This window comes from Bolinopsis microptera, chromosome 12 (assembly GCF_026151205.1).
Source record: "Bolinopsis microptera isolate Bmic1 chromosome 12, MBARI_Bmic_1.0, whole genome shotgun sequence".
Classification (NCBI taxonomy): domain Eukaryota; kingdom Metazoa; phylum Ctenophora; class Tentaculata; order Lobata; family Bolinopsidae; genus Bolinopsis; species Bolinopsis microptera.
The window spans coordinates 2,040,257-2,058,248 of NC_087083.1; the positions used below are offsets into that span (position 1 = coordinate 2,040,257).

The window sequence follows — 17,992 nt, forward strand, 5'->3', positions numbered from 1 at the left end:
TTGTTTTTTAATTTTCCCCAGTGGGATTTGTGGTCCCGGCCACCCCCCAGCCCCCCCCCCCCTTTCCCCCGCGAAAAAAAAACCCTTTAAAAACCAAAAAGGGAGAATATTGGAAAAAGGGGTTTTAAATTGAAAAAATGGGAAAAAAAAAGTTTTTGGGGAAAAAAAATTTTTCCCTGGAGGTAAAAACAATTGAAAAAAAAAAAAAATTACCCCTGATTGGGGGATGAAAGAAAAAAAAAAAAAAAAATCAGCTAAAAAATTTTTAAAAATTTAAAATTTTCCAATTTTTTTAGATTTTTTTTTTAAAAAAAAAGGGGTTTCCCAGGGGAAGAAGGAAAAAATTTGACCCCCCTAAAAAAGCCCTTTAAAAACCCGAGATCTCTCAAAAGGAATTAAAAAAAAAATTTATTTTGAAAAAAAGGAAAAAAAAAAGAATTTGGATAAATTAAAGAGATTTTTTTAATACTTTTTTGGGGGTAAATTGAAAAAAAATTTTTTAAAAAATTTAAAAAATTTTTTTATTAAAAATTTCATTTTCCTTTTTTTGTATGAAAGGGAAAAACCCCTTTCCCGGGGTTTCCCCCCCGAAATCGCTAAAAGCCCCCTCAAGACTCAACCCTAAAAATTGGGCAAAAAAAAAAAACAAAAAACAAAAAAAAAAAAAATCTTTTTAAAAGGGAAATCCAAAAAACAAACAAAAAAAAAAAACCTTTTTTTTTTTAAAAATTCCCCCCAATCCCAAAACTTTTTAATTGAAAAAAAAAAAAAAATTTTTTAAAAAAAAAAAGGGTTTTTAAGAAAAAGGAAAGGAAAAAGGGAAAAAAAAAAAGGAAAGAATAAGAAAAAAAGGGGAGGGGAAAAATTTCTCCAGAGGAACAACGGAAATCCCTCTCACAGGTTTTTTTTTTTTTAAAAAATTTCTTTTTCCCCTTAAATCAGTTTTTAAAGGAGGAGAAAAAAAAAATTATTTATTCATTTTGCGGCAGAAAATTTATACAAAAAATTTTTTGATCAAAAAGACAGCATCCAAACCGGCAACGCCCCAAACCCCTGGCTGCCCCCCGAGGACAGGAATTGCCAAGAGTTTGAAACTGAAGGAGATGGCTAAACTCCGACTGCTGGCCAAGGGGCCAAAACCTGAATTTGTTCAACGTAGTTTTATAAAAACATTCAAACTTTCCCCCTTTGGTCCGATCGCACGGTTTTTTTTTTTTTAATTGTCTGTCAGTATTGAAAAATCCCCACTCCACTCATGAGCTCATGTTTTTTTTCCCGAGATGGGCGAAGGGCAGAAAGCTAGAATTAAAGTGCTGCTCATATTTGCGGGCGACAATGAGCAGTAGTCAGAGGAAACGGGGGAACCCCAGGAAAAATACCACCGGACACTGACACGATTTTTTTTTGAAGAAAAGTATTAGATAAAGTAAGAAATCTAAGTATTCAAATGTACAATGACAAAAGAAGGTGGGCCAAAAAAATCACGTACATAGTTTTGGGCTTTTTTTTAGTCACTGATTGTTTTTACACCATTCGAAATTTTAAAAATTTTTGGGGTTAGAATCCCCCCGAAAAGAATGTTTAAAGACCCAACGTTTTGGAAATGACTTTTGCCACTGATTAAATATCATTTTTTACGATAAAAAAATTTTAAGTAATGTAAATGTTAGATGATGCAAGATAAAGCAAGAAATGCAAGATAAAGTAAATAATTTTCGGATAAAGACTTGGGCTTTCCCCCCAGACGTCAGCTATGAAATACAGGGGGAACGAGCTCCCTGCACTTCGCGAGTGAAGTGACGCTTTACAGCCCAGCAGATACCTCCAGGAGACTTACCCGGTTTAATATGCTATAGAAGCATGTAGTAGATACATGGAAGTAGAGAATGAGTAGAGTACACAAGTATTGAGTCATGTTTTGAGTACACATGTAGTAGAGTCATGTAGTAGAGTACATGTGTAATACATGTAGTAGAGTACATGTAGGAGAGTACATGTATAATACATTTGGGAGAGTACTGTAGTAGAGTCATTATTGAGTTCATTATAGAGACTGTATAGAGTTCATGTGTAAAACAAGTAGTAGAGTACATGAGTAGAGTCATGAGTAATACATGTTAGAGTACATGTAAGAGTACAGTAGTTAATACATGGTGAGTACAGTAGAGAGTACATGTAGTTTAAGTACATGTAGTAGGTCATGTAGTAAGACATGTAGTAAGTTTTAGTAGAGTACAGTGTAGAGTACAGTGTAAGACATTAGTGAGTAAAGTTAGAACATGTAGTAGAGTACATGTAGTAGAGAAGGTGAGTACGTAGTAGGTCATTAGTAGGTAAAATGATAGATACTGGTAGAGTACATGTAGTAGAGTCAGTAGTAGAGTACTGTAGTAAGTAATGTATAGAACATGTAGAGAGTACCCTGTAGAGAGTACATGTGTAGTAGAGACATGTAGTAGAGTAAAATGTAGGTACATTAGTAGAACATGTATAGGTACATGGGTAAGTACAGTATAGATACATTTGTAGAGAAAAGTAGTAGATACTGAGTAAGTACATGTAGTAGAGTACATGTTAAAAGTACATGTAGTAGAGTAATGTATAGAAACATAAGTAATACATGTGTTAGATACATTAGTAGAGACATGTAGTAGGTAAAAGTATAGATAATTTAGTAAGTCATGTGTAGAGTACTGTGTAGGTAAATTTTAGAGTTTAAATTTGTAGAGACATGGTTGTAGAGTACATGTAGTAGATCCCGTAGTAGGTACATGTATAAAATCATGTAGTAAGTACAGTAGTAGAGAACGTAGTAATTACATGTGTGTAGAGTAATGTTGAGTACTGTATAGAGTAATTATGAGTAAAATGTAGTAAGTACATGTAGTAAGATAATGGAGTAGAGACATGTAGTAAGTCTGTATAGAGTACATGTATGGGTACATGGTAGAGACTGTAGTAGAGTCTGTGGTAAGTACATGAGTGAAATGTAGTAAGCATTAGTGAGTACATGTGGTAGATACAGAGGGAAAAAGAAAATGAGAGGCTGGAGAGTACATGTATAGGTACTGAGAGAGACAGAAAATAGGGGAACAGTTTATAGAGTACGTAGTAGAAATCAAGTAGAGAGACATGAGTAGGTACATGAGTAGAGTACAGTAGAGAGAAATTATAGAGAACATGAAAAGAGACGTATTAGGAAATTATAGAGACATGTAGTAGGCATTAGTGATACTGGGAGAGTACAGTTTTAAAAGTAATTTAGTAGGGTACAGTAGAGGGTACTGTAGAGAGTAAAAATGTGGTAGAGTAATGTAGTAGAGTACAGTAGAAAGGTACATTTTTGAGTCATGAGAATACATTGGGAGAGTACATGTAGTATTCTGTAGTGAGCATGTGAAGTACAGTAGTGAGTACATTATAGATACAGAGTAGGTCAGTAGTAAGTACATGTGTAAGTACAGGAGTAGATAAAAGTAGTTGAGTACATTTAGAGTACATTAGAGAGTACATGTAGTTTGAGACTGTGGAGTTGTGTAGTAATGTAGGGTAACATGTGAGGTACATGTTTGTAGAGTACATGTGGTAGAGTACTGTGTAGGTACTGTAGTAGAGCTGTAGTAGAGTACATGTAGTAGAGTACATGTAGTAGAGTACATGTAGTAGAGTACATGTAGTAGAGTACATGTAGTAGAGTACATGTATTAGATTACATGTGGTAGAGTACATGTAGTAGAGTACATGTAGCAGAGTACATGTAGTAGAGTACATGTAGTAGAGTAAGCTATTTTTTTGATATCAGATTTCTCTACATTTTACTCGTAGGTACTGTAGAAAGAAACGAATAGCAAGAGAAAAAAGGCATGTGCAACGGGTAGCAATCGGTTCTGAGTCGGAAAAAGAAGAGAAAGCGAGAAGAAAGTTGCAGGACATATTGAAGAGAAGGGAAGAAATCAAGAAGAAGATTTATCGAAAGAAAACCCAGAAAAGGGAGGATAGCTGTACGTTTATTTAAATTTAAATCGTTAACTCTGGTTTTATTGATAAATATTTCGTCACAAAGCATAGCTCATGATTTAAATAGTCTAGGAAGGGTATACTGTTAATAGTTTGTAGAATGTAGAACTAATTTGAGTGTCCTTCACAGCTTGTTAAATATTCTCGTCATGTTAATTGCTGTATAAATTATACCCTAATTGCATAAATATTTCCTAATTACAATCATAATTCATCACGTCACGTTCTCAGGTACTAGTATACAAGATTTGTTTGGAGGTAGCGGTGGCTTATCTCTAACTGGAATCAGTCGACCATCAGATAGTCAATCTCTCCCCAGTGCCTCCAGGTAAATGAGTTTTTTTGGAATGTTTTCTGAATCATAATGTTTCTCCAACGATTTGCTTTAACGCATTAGAGCAATGCAAGAGCGAGAAGCCATATGTTTCTCCCCCAGTTCACTTGCCACTTCACCTCCACATAGATAGTTCCGGCAACCCCCTTGGTCCTTCAGGGTTGCCCTACCCCAGAGGCAGGCAGAGTTGATAAATGGGTTAATTAACGGCATTTTTTCAGAGATTCAGTTCACATCTCGAGTACGATTATACCTGATAGTATGGACACGTTACCCATTAGCGAGAAAACCTTCGACGTTGATACCGCTGGTCAGAATATATTGTAATATTTTGTAAACTATTGTAAGATAATGTAAGATATTGTAAGATATTGTAAAATATTGTAAAATATTGTTAAATATTGTAAAATATTGTGAGATATTGTAAGATATTGTAAAATATTGTAAAATATTGTTAAATATTGTAAAATATTGTAAGATATTGTAAGATATTGTAAGATATTGTAAGATATTGTAAGATATTGTAAAATATTGTAAGATATTGTAAGATATTGTAAGATATTGTAAGATATTGTAAAATATTGTAAAATAATGTAAGATATTGTAAAATATTGTAAAATATTGTTAAATATTGTGAGATATTGTTAAATATTGTAAGATATTGTTAAATATTGTAAGATATTGTAAGATATTGTAAGATATTGTAACACGTAATGATTAATACTCTCAGTCCGTAACGTAGTAGAGGACTCTCAGTACTCTGGAAAGAGTTCCTCTAACTTTCTCCCACCTGACGAGGACGCTGTTTTTCTGGACACTCAGGGAATGTTACGTAGTGGTCTTGATATCAGGTAAATTGTACAACGCTACTAATTTGTTGCATTTGTTGAGGCTTCGTCTTTTGGTAATGAAACTAGCACAAATTGAGTCGGACAGGAGTCGCTGTCGGACAGGAGTCGCTGTCGGACAGGAGTTGCTGTCGGACAGGAGTTGCTGTCGGACAGGAGTTGCTGTCGGACAGGAGTCACTGTCGGACAGGAGTCGCTGTCGGACAGGAGTCGCTGTCGGACAGGAGTCGCTGTCGGACAGGAGTCGCTGTCGGACAGGAGTTGCTGTCGGACAGGAGTTGCTGTCGGACAGGAGTCGCTGTCGGACAGGAGTCGCTGTCGGACAGGAGTCGCTGTCGGACAGGAGTCGCTGTCGGACAGGAGTCGCTGTCGGACAGGAGTTGCTGTCGGACAGGAGTCGCTGTCGGACAGGAGTTGCTGTCGGACAGGAGTCGCTGTCGGACAGGAGTTGCTGTCGGACAGGAGTCGCTGTCGGACAGGAGTCGCTGTCGGACAGGAGTTGCTGTCGGACAGGAGTTGCTGTCGGACAGGAGTCGCTGTCGGACAGGAGTCGCTGTCGGACAGGAGTCGCTGTCGGACAGGAGTTGCTGTCGGACAGGAGTCGCTGTCGGACAGGAGTTGCTGTCGGACAGGAGTTGCTGTCGGACAGGAGTCGCTGTCGGACAGGAGTCGCTGTCGGACAGGAGTCGCTGTCGGACAGGAGTCGCTGTCGGACAGGAGTTGCTGTCGGACAGGAGTCGCTGTTGGACAAGAGTTGCTGTCGGACAGGAGTCGCTGTCGGACAGGAGTCGCCGTCGGACAGTAGTTATCACCCTGAATATATCACACGTTGACACGGTGTATAACTACAACCTTTGCCCCTCAGTGGTGAAGGAGGAATAGACGCTCTCGCTGGAGACGGTTCCCTGCTCGACAATTCCATGGACCTGCTAAATCTCTGTTCAGGACGCTTTGGGTCGTCAGCTGCGGATAGTGGAGGTTTTGGGGGCACGGCCCCCGATAGTGGAGGTTTTGGGGGCACGGCCCCCGATAGTGGAGGTTCGGGGGGCAGGGTTACAGTTCAGGACATCAGTTTTAACCTGGCTACTTCTCCCAGCCTAGTTGGTTGGTCATTATTTAGAAGTTATCATTTTGTAGCTCACTGGGGATTGCTTCCATTCAAACTACTTAACTAGAATTGTAAGTTTCTTCTAATTCTCCCTCTTTTTAATCTGCTTTTGAGACCATTAACCACATTTCCAAACTTGCACGCATATCTCCGCAGGATCTGGACTATCCCAAACACCAAACCATTCTAGAACACCCTCCTATAAAAACCGGACACCACTTCCAAACGGTGACCCGGACCAAACTACACTTTTTAAGGGCGGCACGGATCAGACACCCCTGAGAAAGGGGCTGTCTCAGACACCTCTGACCAGGTTTGGTAACCTTGCAGGGTTACTGAGTCAAGAGAGTGATGAAGAGGAGGAACATGTCTCTAGTAAAGCCAAAGGTATGTTAGTTCCTTGATGAGATGGTTATTTCGTCACGTGATTCATTATCATTTGTATTGATCTGGTTACTGGCGGGGAGGTATTGTTATACCTCATATTTGTTTTGACGACGACGTTTGGGTTTCAATGGGTTATTACTGGAAGCTGATTGTTTATTCGCTGTCACCGGTCACTACCACATGTATATATCATGTGATGGATCATGGATTAAACAGGATTAAACAGGATTAAACATGAAATTACCAGAGAGAACACTAACGGACTCGTCTTGGCTATACAAGGATGAATAAATAAATCAATAAATAAAATTATTAAAACTGAATCATTTAAAAATTATTAAAATTTAACCGTTTACAATTTCACGAAAATAAAAGAAGATCGTCTATAATAATTTAAGGTAATACAGTAAATAAAGTTCGAGTACGAGGATTAGGACTTATTTTTAGGATTTCGAAGGTTTGAAGAGTCTGTTAGGTATTTCCCGAATTCTTTTGTGTGACAAGAGTTCATTATGGTCCTATACTCTTTTAGCATTACAAGGCTTGCCGAATCCTGTGAAGTAGGCGTCCTTGGAGGGTTCTGAGCCTTTGGGTGTTGCAAGGTTGTCAGAGTGCCGATCACACGTAGAGTTGTTAAGTTTATTCTCCTTCGGTGAGTGGACTGTTATTTCTGGGATCTGAGTTGTCATTGTGGTATAGGTGACTCAGATGGGGACAGGTCGTGATTGTTGTTCGTCATAGGCGTGCCTAAGCCTTGACTGGGGCAAACTCTGTTGTCCTCATTGATGGTGCCGTTAGGGTTTGGACCCACAATCCAGTTTCTTGCGTATGATCCAATTATCCCAAAAAAGGATGTTTCGGACATCATGCTGGCGTTAGGCTTGTCAGTAACAGCTTGAGTTGCGTTTAGCTCATCGTTACCCTTGATTTCAATCCTACAGGGAAGACTGGCCCGCTTCTTTTGTTTGGCTGTCTTACGATCTAACGTTGACTCTTTGCTGTCAAGTTCACAGCGGCTAGGGATTTTGTTCCTGGATCTGGATGGGTCCTCATCGTCCTCTTCATCGTCACCATTGCTGTTGGATATCCTGTAGGGATGGTGACGGTTTGCTAGAGGTTTCCTCCCATGTATCTTGGACCTTTGAGAGCCGGTTGAACTGGTCGAATCAGATGACCGCTGTCTCCCAGCACCACCCGAGGTCTCTTCACCGTCTTGTGGGTGACAAGTGTTGGCAAGTGGTGAGGGAGGCATGTGCTGCCGGGTACGAACTCTGCTCTCATCCAATGTATAGATATGTGATGTACGTGTATATACATTGTCGAGTGAGCGGTGCTCGGGAAGGCTGCACATGCCGGAAGTGAGCAGTGAGAGGTCATCGCGAACTGATATTACGTATCTGCACTGGTTTACACTGACAGTTGAACTTGAAGTGCAGATAGCGCGATTAGTTAGCATATCACGTGACGTGCTGGTATCGGTGTTGGTTTGCATGTCACGTGACATACTGGTTGTATCGCGCTCAGAAGTTGGGTTCAAGTTTCTGATGATGGGGAGATAGCGTGCCGCTGTACCGACAGGCAGCACATTTCTCACATGGCATGTATATCCAATATTATACATAGTGTGTAATGTATATAATAAGGCTGCTGCTGCTGAGCAGCATCTGCTCTCCCGGAAGTAGCGGTTAATTTAGCAGGGTAAGTATTGCTAAATTCCCCACATGTTGAGAGGTGGTTAGCACAGGCTACCATCTCGGAGCACAGGGTGCGAGAGGTCAGCTGTTCTGTGATGGATCGTGTGATGCTACATTTGTGTGCCTTGAGCTGATCACATGTTCAGATCACATCGTAGGTTAATTTTCATTTTTCTGGATCATCCACTTCAAATTTAACACGTGACACACCACAGGAAAGAAACGTCGAGCACTGTATTCTGACTTACTTGACAATGAAGCTGAAAAGAGTGGTTCAGATCACAGTGATGATGAAAACGAAGGTACCATTTTAAAGTATATTTGTCTATCTAAAATAGATACGTTTGCTTGCCGTGTCTATTATAGGGGTTATATTACATAATCAGCTGAGGGGGGGGGGGGGGGGTTTCGAAATGATTATGCTAGTGTAATTTTGACACAATGGTATGTGTAAATCTGATTACGGAGGGGGGGGGGGGTAAAAATGTTTCAAAAAGTGATTACGTAATATGTGAACGACCATTATATATTTTATATGAACAACAAACTTTCCTTCAGAGGACCATGATGAGTATGACAAGAGTATGATGGCGAAGGACTCGGAACTGCCCTCGGACGAGGAAGAATTAGCCGCCCAGCTGAAACTAGCCTACCATGACCAGCAGGCGTTAGATGAGAAGGATCAGATTAAACGGCTCAAGGAGAGATTCATTCAGGTTGTGGTCTTATTCCAACTTCAAATTGTGTTTAGATGGTCATTGCTCGTGCCAGTTGTAGTTTTTATTTCATTAATTGTGCCGGGTTGTTTCAATGGATGGTTACCGTAATGGGTGCCACATGCTTAGCATGAAATATTTACTATACTTACTTGCACTAGTGTAGGTCTGTAGAAGCATTAGTATCGGGCGTTGCCTGCTACAGGCTATCCCGAAACTAGAAGCTTGCTTTAATAATAATAATTATGCCGGGTATGTTGAGTGAACACCCTCGATCTTATGTCAGAGAGGCACGGAGATAATTTATTTATGTTGCAGGAGGAGCAAGGATTTTTTAGGACTCGTAAATTCCACGGCGAAGATTCCAACATGGATTTATTTTCAACAAACCTTGGACTCGACTTCGAGGACGATAATGGTACTTAAACTTAAAGCCAGTTTTTTCATTCTTAACATTCTTACAAAGTTGATTTTATGTGCCACAAATCATGGGACCCAGATTATTATGGTTTATTTTACATGATATTTTAGTGGAGACGAGTGCTGAAACATATAAGGAGGCTATGGAAAAGCGAACTGAACGGTTAAAAAGGGAGCAGTTTGTTAAAGAAAAGCGCATAAAAGAGGTAACTATCGCCATAATTTCTCACTTGCCTCCAGCTTTATCTACCAATCACAATACTCATTTTTCCCAGCTTCAACAAAATTTATCAGTTTCCTCAGCTTTACCCACAATTCTCAGTTTTCCACCAGCGTCACCCACATTTCTCCCTAATTCACCCACATAATTTCCTGACCAGGCAAGCAAAATGAACAGGGTTGATGAGGACAGTCAAGCGTTTCTAGACACCCTCCAAGACATCACCGACTCAAATTCCAGATCTGCGTTCTCCTCGAGTCAGGTGTGCGAAAACATGATTAACTAGAACACAACAAATCAAATCATATTTATATTAGAAACTTCCAACACATTATTAGAAACTTTCAACACACAAATATCACTAATTAAATGTATTATGACACCAACTTGTCCCCTTCAGCAATGCGGTAGTTTCCTCAAGCACACAACCGGGACTCTGTCCAGACTATCCAGCGTTACCTCGTCCTCCCTGAATTCTGATAAAACCAGCAACCGGGCGTACGTGTTTCAGACTGTTAGTCCGGGCCAGACCAAGAGGAAGAGCAGTGGCAAGGTAATTAAAATATTTCACTGATAGGCGATAATTAGGTCTGGTCAGTGGAAATTTAGTGAATTTGTTTGAGTAAAAGTTGATGACTGCCTTTCTCATATTGATATTCGACAACTTACTACCCTCTTTCAGTTTGCAAGTGAGCCGAAACGTCCCAAAAAATTCACGAGTTCTGGTGTGCCAGCCAGCCCTTCAACAGACGGCAGTAAACTTAAGAGTATCTTCAACGTTATCAAATGAATTACGTCATCAAACTAATTACGTAATCAAACTAATTACGTCATCAAGTGAGGGTTTTAATCTTGACACACAGCGGCATTCGAATTGCAAATGGATCAAGACAGTTTTACATCAGAAAATGGGAGTTTTGTTGCACTTGAAGCAGAAGAGGGTCGCTCATATAAGACGTCAGCTGCAGCCTAGAAGGAGCGGGGTTCGGACAATTTTACGCTAATGTAATTTCTACATAATGAAAATGTCTACGTCATAAAAAAGGTTGTAGAGAAACGAGAGTGCTCTTAAATGGCCAATCTATGGCTTACGTAAACAATCTTTTAGATTGTTTTCCTTCATATTGGAACATTTTATGACTGTTATTAGAGCTTTTTTCATAGTTTTGTTTGTATATCAGATTATCCTGATAAAGTAGTTGCAAATTTCTGTGTTTGATACCGAATACCGATAGACATTTTCCACTCTGTTAGAATTTAAGCATATTTGAGATGTACGACAATGTCAATGGACAACCACGATCAGTGTCAGTAAAATGGTATGGATCCATATATATCGTCTCGCTTTATATATACTTATAGTAAGATATGTCAATCGAATATAACTTTATGAGCAGAGTTGAAAGTTTCAATTTTATGCGCAATGACATAGGGTTAAATGCTCCCCTGACGAGATATTGGCGAAAAACTGTCTCGATCACGTGATATGAGTATGACCGTATAAAGAAGTTAGTATAATTTCTCGTTAGGGTAAGGGTTAGAGCTTATGCTTTTGTTAAGGATTGGGTTAGGGTTAGGGTTGGGATCAGATTAGAGGGTTAGGGTTTCCAATAGTCTTTAAGGACCAGCTAGAGAACGGGTTGAAAAATTAGTCACGTGACAGTCGAGTGTAGAGTGATTAGAACAATCTCGAAGATCGACTGTAGAGTGATTTAGCACGATCGGTAAAACGTAGAAGTATAAATTAACTTTATTTCAAATAATAGAATTTCAATTAGTCCTTCAAAAAATAATAATAATATGCAGTAAACTAAAAATAGTTGTATTATGAAGTTAGAGTGAATCTATTAGTATTAGGTGAAATCATTCAGTTATTGTTAAGTCGAAGAATAATAACTTCAACATACCGATATAATGTGCTACAAACACTTGTATATCTTTATATATATATATATAATTATATATATATATATACGAACTCCTAGTAATAATTAAATTAGAACCAGACTATCATTTCGTTACTTTATGAATCTAGCAGAAATTGGTATCTAATAAATGTTTTGACTGGCGAGTGGCGACTATTTTTTTTCTTCACACTTCAATCAAAATTCGCGTACAATCGTCTTCAGTCTCAAGTCTTGGATTAACAATAACATTGTTATTAAACTTTCGTCAAATCATTTTGAAGTTTGACCATGAAGATCTTCTGTTGTCTGATTCAAGTTCACTTTTTTTGGTCTTTGAGTTTGCCAAGCAGATCAGAGCACAGGATTTTGGTGAAACGAACGACTCATCATATCAGGGATCCCGATCCTGTAAAACAGTCAATCATAATGAGTACAGTTAATGGAATTGTAAATTTCTAAATATTTAATCCTGATTTTTAACAGAAAATTATAGTTATACACTAGAAAATCACTGCACTTTCCTTAACTGTATAACTTTGTCATACGTTGTATGACCCGCCGAGCACGAGTGCGCGGCTCCCCCTGTATCGTCACCATATAGTGAAACGACCGTGGGGGTCGCAACGTGATACAAGCTCCCCCTGTATCGTCAGGATAGTGAAACGACCGTGGGGGTCGCAACGTGATACAAGTGGCGCGAAAGCACATGGTTAGATCAATGTGCGGAAAGTTATAGTTATAAGAACATTTTTATATGCTACTGGTAAGGTAAAAGTAACTTCCTTACCGCTCTTTTTTCGTGACAGTCGGAGCAGAGCCCACATTTTAGCCAAAACACCATTTCACTGCACCGAGTGCAGGATCTCTTCTCTGAGTATACCTCAAACTGTAACAGCAACAGTATCAAACATGTGTTTATTATAGTGTTACTAGAGCAAAAAGCAAAAAAGCACGATTTTAACATAAGTACGTAGTAATCTAAGTCTAGTTAAGTATTTCAAACGCTAATTAGCGAGCTAACTAGCGTTAGCCATCACGTTTTAAGATTGTCGCAGAATAATCCCTTTTTGTATGTAGCACTCAACGTCTTGGACCGTCACTAGTATATGTATTAATAGCTCATTCGTGTAGGTAGGTAATATAACACCCGAGTGATCTAATGAAATGTCACGTTACACATCACGTTACCTTACCTGCTGACATTAAACTCTGTATTCTGAGCTTTCTCGGACGGGTCACGTGAAGTGCACGTGACGCATTATATCAAGTTCCTTTACTCTACATACCTGCAATATACATCAGAATGGTTCGTTGGTCCGTCAGCACGTTGTGACTGCATTTCTTATTCTCGATCTCGTGTCTTTGTAAGCTTACACTAAACCTGGCCTGCGATAAGTTAGCTTGTTTTAATCGACGCATCTTTGTTGACGAGACATTTAACTTCTTGGCAGGTACGTGGAAAATGTATTGTAAAGAGGTTTTCTCAAGTTATAAAACTCAACCACATTCTGGCCTAGTTCTAATCTAATTAAAAGCGGGGTAGTAAGTAATGTGTTTTGGTTTGTTTCGTGTAACTTACTACATGTTTGTTTGTTTGTTTGTTTATAGAACCCGTCCCCAATCTCGTATCGGAAAATGACTAAACTCAGGTCTGAGTGTGAATACGGGTGGTACCTGCAAGAGTGTTCATTAAGCATTTAGAGTTCTGTAAAACTGCAGTTACAATTGTGCTAGAGTATTTTTAGTTTATACGATTGGTATCAGATATATATCCCTACATGCTTCCAAAATTTGTAAAGCCGTAGTACATACATATCACATTACACCGGAGCCTACACAGTGCAATCTCCTCCAGTCGATCTGCGCCGCGTATGTTTATATAAGCGCGCGGCGCAGACTGGAGGAAACCACACTCTGCAAGTTCGATCCAGTGCAATGCTACATGTACGTACTACGGCTTCATCTCCAACTTTCTGCACAATGTACTGGAAGTGGAATGTTTTGAAGGAAAAGAAAGAACCAAAAAAAAAGATATATATAAATAAAATCAGCGATTTAATGTTAGCCTTAGGAGGGTAACTTTAATTGAAATTCCCTGGTTTCTAAAATCATCTTTAAAAAAAAAATAATAAAGTATGTAACGTCGATACCAAACCGATTATTGAGCGATAATAACTGAATAGTGGATTCCTGGGTTGCAGAGTCATTCAGATGTTTCAGTCTTCGAATGTGGTTCTTTGTTCAGTTTTGTCCATGTTTCCTCGTGTTATGTTCAAAGTTTTAGGTGTCATGTTGTCCTGTGATGATAATTTCTAAAGCGTGTTATTTATGGGCTAACGTGTTTTAGCGAGTGTAGAGTAGCGTAGCTTGAAGATATTTATTTTGATTTTTATTTTTATTTGATTTTTTTAAATGAAGAAGAAGTACATTGAGTAAAAGAAGTGTATGATGGAATATTAATTGCAATGTATCATAAGTGAATATAAGTAATGTATCTTGAGTGAAGTGAAAAAATCCTAAATTGTAAAAACGGAAGGCTACAGGATAATGTAGTTACGGTATGAAAAATATTTAATCGGACCCTCAAGAATTAGCAATAGAAATGATTGTATAGTAATGTAAATCATTGTACGTATTGTCTAAGGAAAATTTCGCTTTTTTTAATCAATGATAATAATTTAAAGGATTTTATTTTGAAAAGGTCATTTATTTTAAGAACTGGAAAACCAAAGGTAGCGCTTCGTAAGGTGAATAAAAATGGGCAATTACAAAGAAAATGGACATTGTCTTCTGGTTCTAGATTGTAGATGGCATCGAGGACAGATATCTGTAGGTTTCTTTTTTATTTTAAACAAAAATGAGTATAGAGGTGCTCTGTTAGAAAGTATGTTGGTAAGTTTATGAAGATCCGCTGTTGTCATTTCTGTGATGGTGGATAATGATTCTTTCTTATGGAGGGAGACAACTAGCTTATGAAGCTTATTAGTGGAGGGTGATGCTTCTAAATCTAAAGATGATTTGCTTTGCGCGAAAGACCAACTTTTGAGTTTGGCTTTGAAGCTGGAGTACGGAACGGGGGTAACCTGTCCCACACTATCAAGACTGGTGGCTTCTTTTGCCAGGCTGTCCGCGAGTTCGTTTCCCGTTACCCCTGTGTGGCCTCTTACCCAGTGAAGCGTTATCTTTGATTTCAAACCTAGGGAGTTCAAGGCTTTTATGGTGTCTATTGTCATAGTTGAAGTGGGATAATGGTTTGACAGCGCATGGAGAGAGCTCATGCTGTCGCTGAAGAACTGAATGTTCCGATTGATAAAGTCCGGGTTATCAAGCAGGTTAAGTGTAGCTGCACAGATTGCAAACATTTCGGCTTGGAATACCGTTGAATGGTCTGATATCCGGATCTTTCCACAGTTGGGCTCTGCCGGATTTTGACAGTGGAAGATGGCCCAGCCGGATCCAGTTTTACCCTCTGAAGTTTTTGATCCGTCCGTAAAAACTAGGGAGCAGAAGGGTAGGTCGTAGAAATCCGACATGTCGATATTGGGTGAGGTATCGACGGTGAATTGCCTGTCTATATTATAGAATGGTTTAATGGTTCTGTCCACCGATTCAAATGGTAGGTTTTGGTCAAAGATATTCTGCTGAAGGTCCTTTCCAAACTTAGAGTGGGGAGTGAATTTGCCTTTGGGTGGTAAAGTTTCTATATAAGGGCTTGATGACTGTATCCGGTTTAAAGTCAAGAAAGCCGTTCTTTTTACGCTAAGGTTAACCGGTTCAATATTTGCTATAGAAGTTGTGCTAGTGAGTGGCGAACACTTAGATGTTCCTGTTATAGATCTGGCTGCCGTGTTGAAGACTTTAGTTAACTTGTTATTCATGCTCTTGTTCTGCATGGCAGAATTGGCCCAGAAGAGACTTCCATAAGTGATCGTTGGCCTTGTCACGCATTTATATATCCATCTGAGGGTTGTTGGGTTAAGGCCCCAATTCCTTGCCGTAGTTTTCTTGATCGCTGCTTGTTGGATGTTGGCCGCAGTTATCTTTTTTTTCCAAGTGGGTAATCCACGACAGTTTGGAGTCTAGGTGCACTCCTAGGTATTTAACCGTAGTTGTAACTGGAAGGGGGGTCCCCTGGTACAGTATTGGTTGGTCCAAAGATACATTATGACGGTGCGTGAATATTACGACCTTTGACTTTTGTGTATTTATTTGGAGACCCGCTTCCGTACACCAAGTTTCAATTGTCCGTACAACTGATTGCGCCCTTTGTCTGATGTCAGTTATCTCTGTGCCGGATATAAGGGATGCAATGTCGTCAGCGAATGCCTGAATAAATTCCTCAATACTAATCCTCTTCAGTAGGAGGTCGACTACTAAGTTCCAAAGAGTTGGGCCTAGACGTCCTCCTTGAGCAAAACCTTTAAGTAGCAGTCTTATAATGATCGCCTTGCCAAGTGTATACGTCACTCTCCGGTTGGAAAGGAGGTACTTTATTAGGTTGTAAACTGATTTTGATACCGGAGAGTTCCGTAGCACTTTGAGGATGTACTCTGTTGAAACGTTGTCGAATGCTCCAGATATGTCTATGAAGATACCCACAGTAATCCCCCTGTCTACTAAGGACTGTTCGATCTTATGTACCAGACTGCTAATCGCGTGGTCACATGATTTCCCTCTCCTAAACCCATATTGACTATGGTGAAGGTAGGATTCCAGGTCCAGATCAATTTCAAGATGCCATATGATTAATCGTTCCAGGCATTTTAGTATACAAGGAGAAAGGTTGATAGTGCGGTAAGATTTGGGACTTACATGTTCTTTTATACCAGGTTTAGGAATGAAAATTCCCGAGGATGATAGCCAGATATCTGGGATGGCCCCCAGAAGAAAGCAGTCCATGAAGATATATTTTACAGGCACTTCTAGCATATCCCAACAGTGCTCAAGAATTTTGTAGGATATGTCATCTGGTCCTGGGGCTGACTTCGTGTTTGTGTTCTTCATTAGTTCTTTGATACGAGAAGTGGAACATATTTGTTCCACCTCCCTAACAAGAGCGATATATTCTTCGAAGTCGATTGGTAATCCTACATAATCGCTCCTAGGGATGTCTTCAGAATCCTTGAAGGATGTGCCGGGTGCGAGTGTATCGACCATAAACTTTAGTGCATCACTGTCACTCGAGAAGTGCTCGTTATTTTCGTTAGTGATACTCGGACAACTAAACCGAACGCTGTGTAGCGGATTTTGTAGCTGCTTGATGAGTTTGGCCGATTCAGCCTTGTTCCGTGAAGAACAGAAGTTTTGGTAAGATTGGAATTTACCCCTACGAATTGATTTGCTGTAAGTAGATTGGGCATCTTTTAGATGTTTGTACAATTCAATTGAGTCTTTGTCGTCTTCAAAATTTGATTTGGCCTCTAATAGTTTGTCTCTGTTTTCTTGAATCTCTTCATTCCACCATTCTGCTTCTGATATTTTTGCTTTATAGTATATTTTTGAGGTGGATTTTTTGATGCTTTCGGAGATGGACTGATGGAGGGATGAAGCCTTGTAATTGAGTTCGTCCAGGTTGTCTGCATGATGATTCCAGTCCAAATTTTGAAGTTGGGGGGTCAGTTCTATTCGGAGCTTATCATAATATATGCAAGTTTTCTTTGTCGTTGGTCTGAATCTTTTACCTTGTTTCGATTGATTGAGTGTGAAAGTAATCAGCTTATGGTCGGAGTACATGTTCTTATCAGATACTTTCCATTCTGCAATATCAGCCGAAATGTTTGAAGAAGAAAGAGTCAGGTCAATGATGCTGTTAAGGCCACGGCTGCACCAAGTGGGCTCCGATCCAATGTTGAGAAGTATCAGATTCTTATTGTTAATGAGGTCACTTATAATGCGACCTTTCGGTGAGGTTTTGTTGCTTTTCCATAGTTCGTGGTGGGCGTTGAATTCTCCGCCTATAACCAGTTTTATGGAGTTGTCCCGACACCAATCTATCAGCGGTGGGAGTTCCTCCGGGAGAGTTTTGTTGTCAGGATGCCAATAGATGGATGAAACTACTAGGTTGTCGAACCGCACTGTGATCATGTCTCTGTTGGAGAATCTATGAAGTGTTGAAGATATAGGGGCGAAGTTGGTAGATGTTATAATGGCTGCTCGTGGAGCTCCTGTTTTAGTCGAGTAGAACGCCGAGTGTTGGTGGTGGAAACCATCTAATTTGGAGTCTTTGCGTTTGAGCGGAGGTTCGCTAATTATGGCAATGAATGGAGCTGAGGCAAGAAGTTCGGGTCCAAGGAAGGATGTGGGAACCAGAGATTTGTGACAATTTAGTTGGAGGAATTGTA

At 39.5% G+C, this 17,992-nt stretch overlaps 2 protein-coding genes across 3 annotated transcripts in view; both read left to right on the forward strand.

The window, feature by feature from the left end:
- LOC134823968 (claspin-like) overlaps nt 1-17,992 on the forward strand; it is an 87,947-nt gene that overhangs the window by 9,388 nt on the left and 60,567 nt on the right. The window lies entirely within an intron of this gene.
- Nucleotides 1,281-11,141, forward strand: LOC134824448 (uncharacterized). Its single transcript, XM_063836355.1, has 14 exons — nt 1,281-1,342; nt 3,826-4,001; nt 4,249-4,345; nt 4,573-4,661; nt 5,082-5,202; nt 6,065-6,303; nt 6,464-6,694; nt 8,604-8,690; nt 8,947-9,104; nt 9,423-9,522; nt 9,636-9,730; nt 9,905-10,006; nt 10,145-10,297; nt 10,427-11,141. Exons 1-14 carry the CDS (start codon nt 1,281-1,283, stop codon nt 10,532-10,534), a joined length of 1,818 nt encoding a protein of 605 aa, XP_063692425.1. The 3' UTR covers nt 10,535-11,141.

Coding starts and splice junctions, on each gene's coding strand:
- LOC134824448 (XM_063836355.1), top strand. CDS start 1,281: ATGGGCGAAGGGCAGAAAGCTAGAATTAAAGTGCTGCTCATATTTGCG. Junction 8,691..8,946: donor CAGTGATGATGAAAACGAAG/GTACCATTTTAA, acceptor ACTTTCCTTCAG/AGGACCATGATGAGTATGAC. Junction 10,298..10,426: donor AGAGGAAGAGCAGTGGCAAG/GTAATTAAAATA, acceptor ACCCTCTTTCAG/TTTGCAAGTGAGCCGAAACG.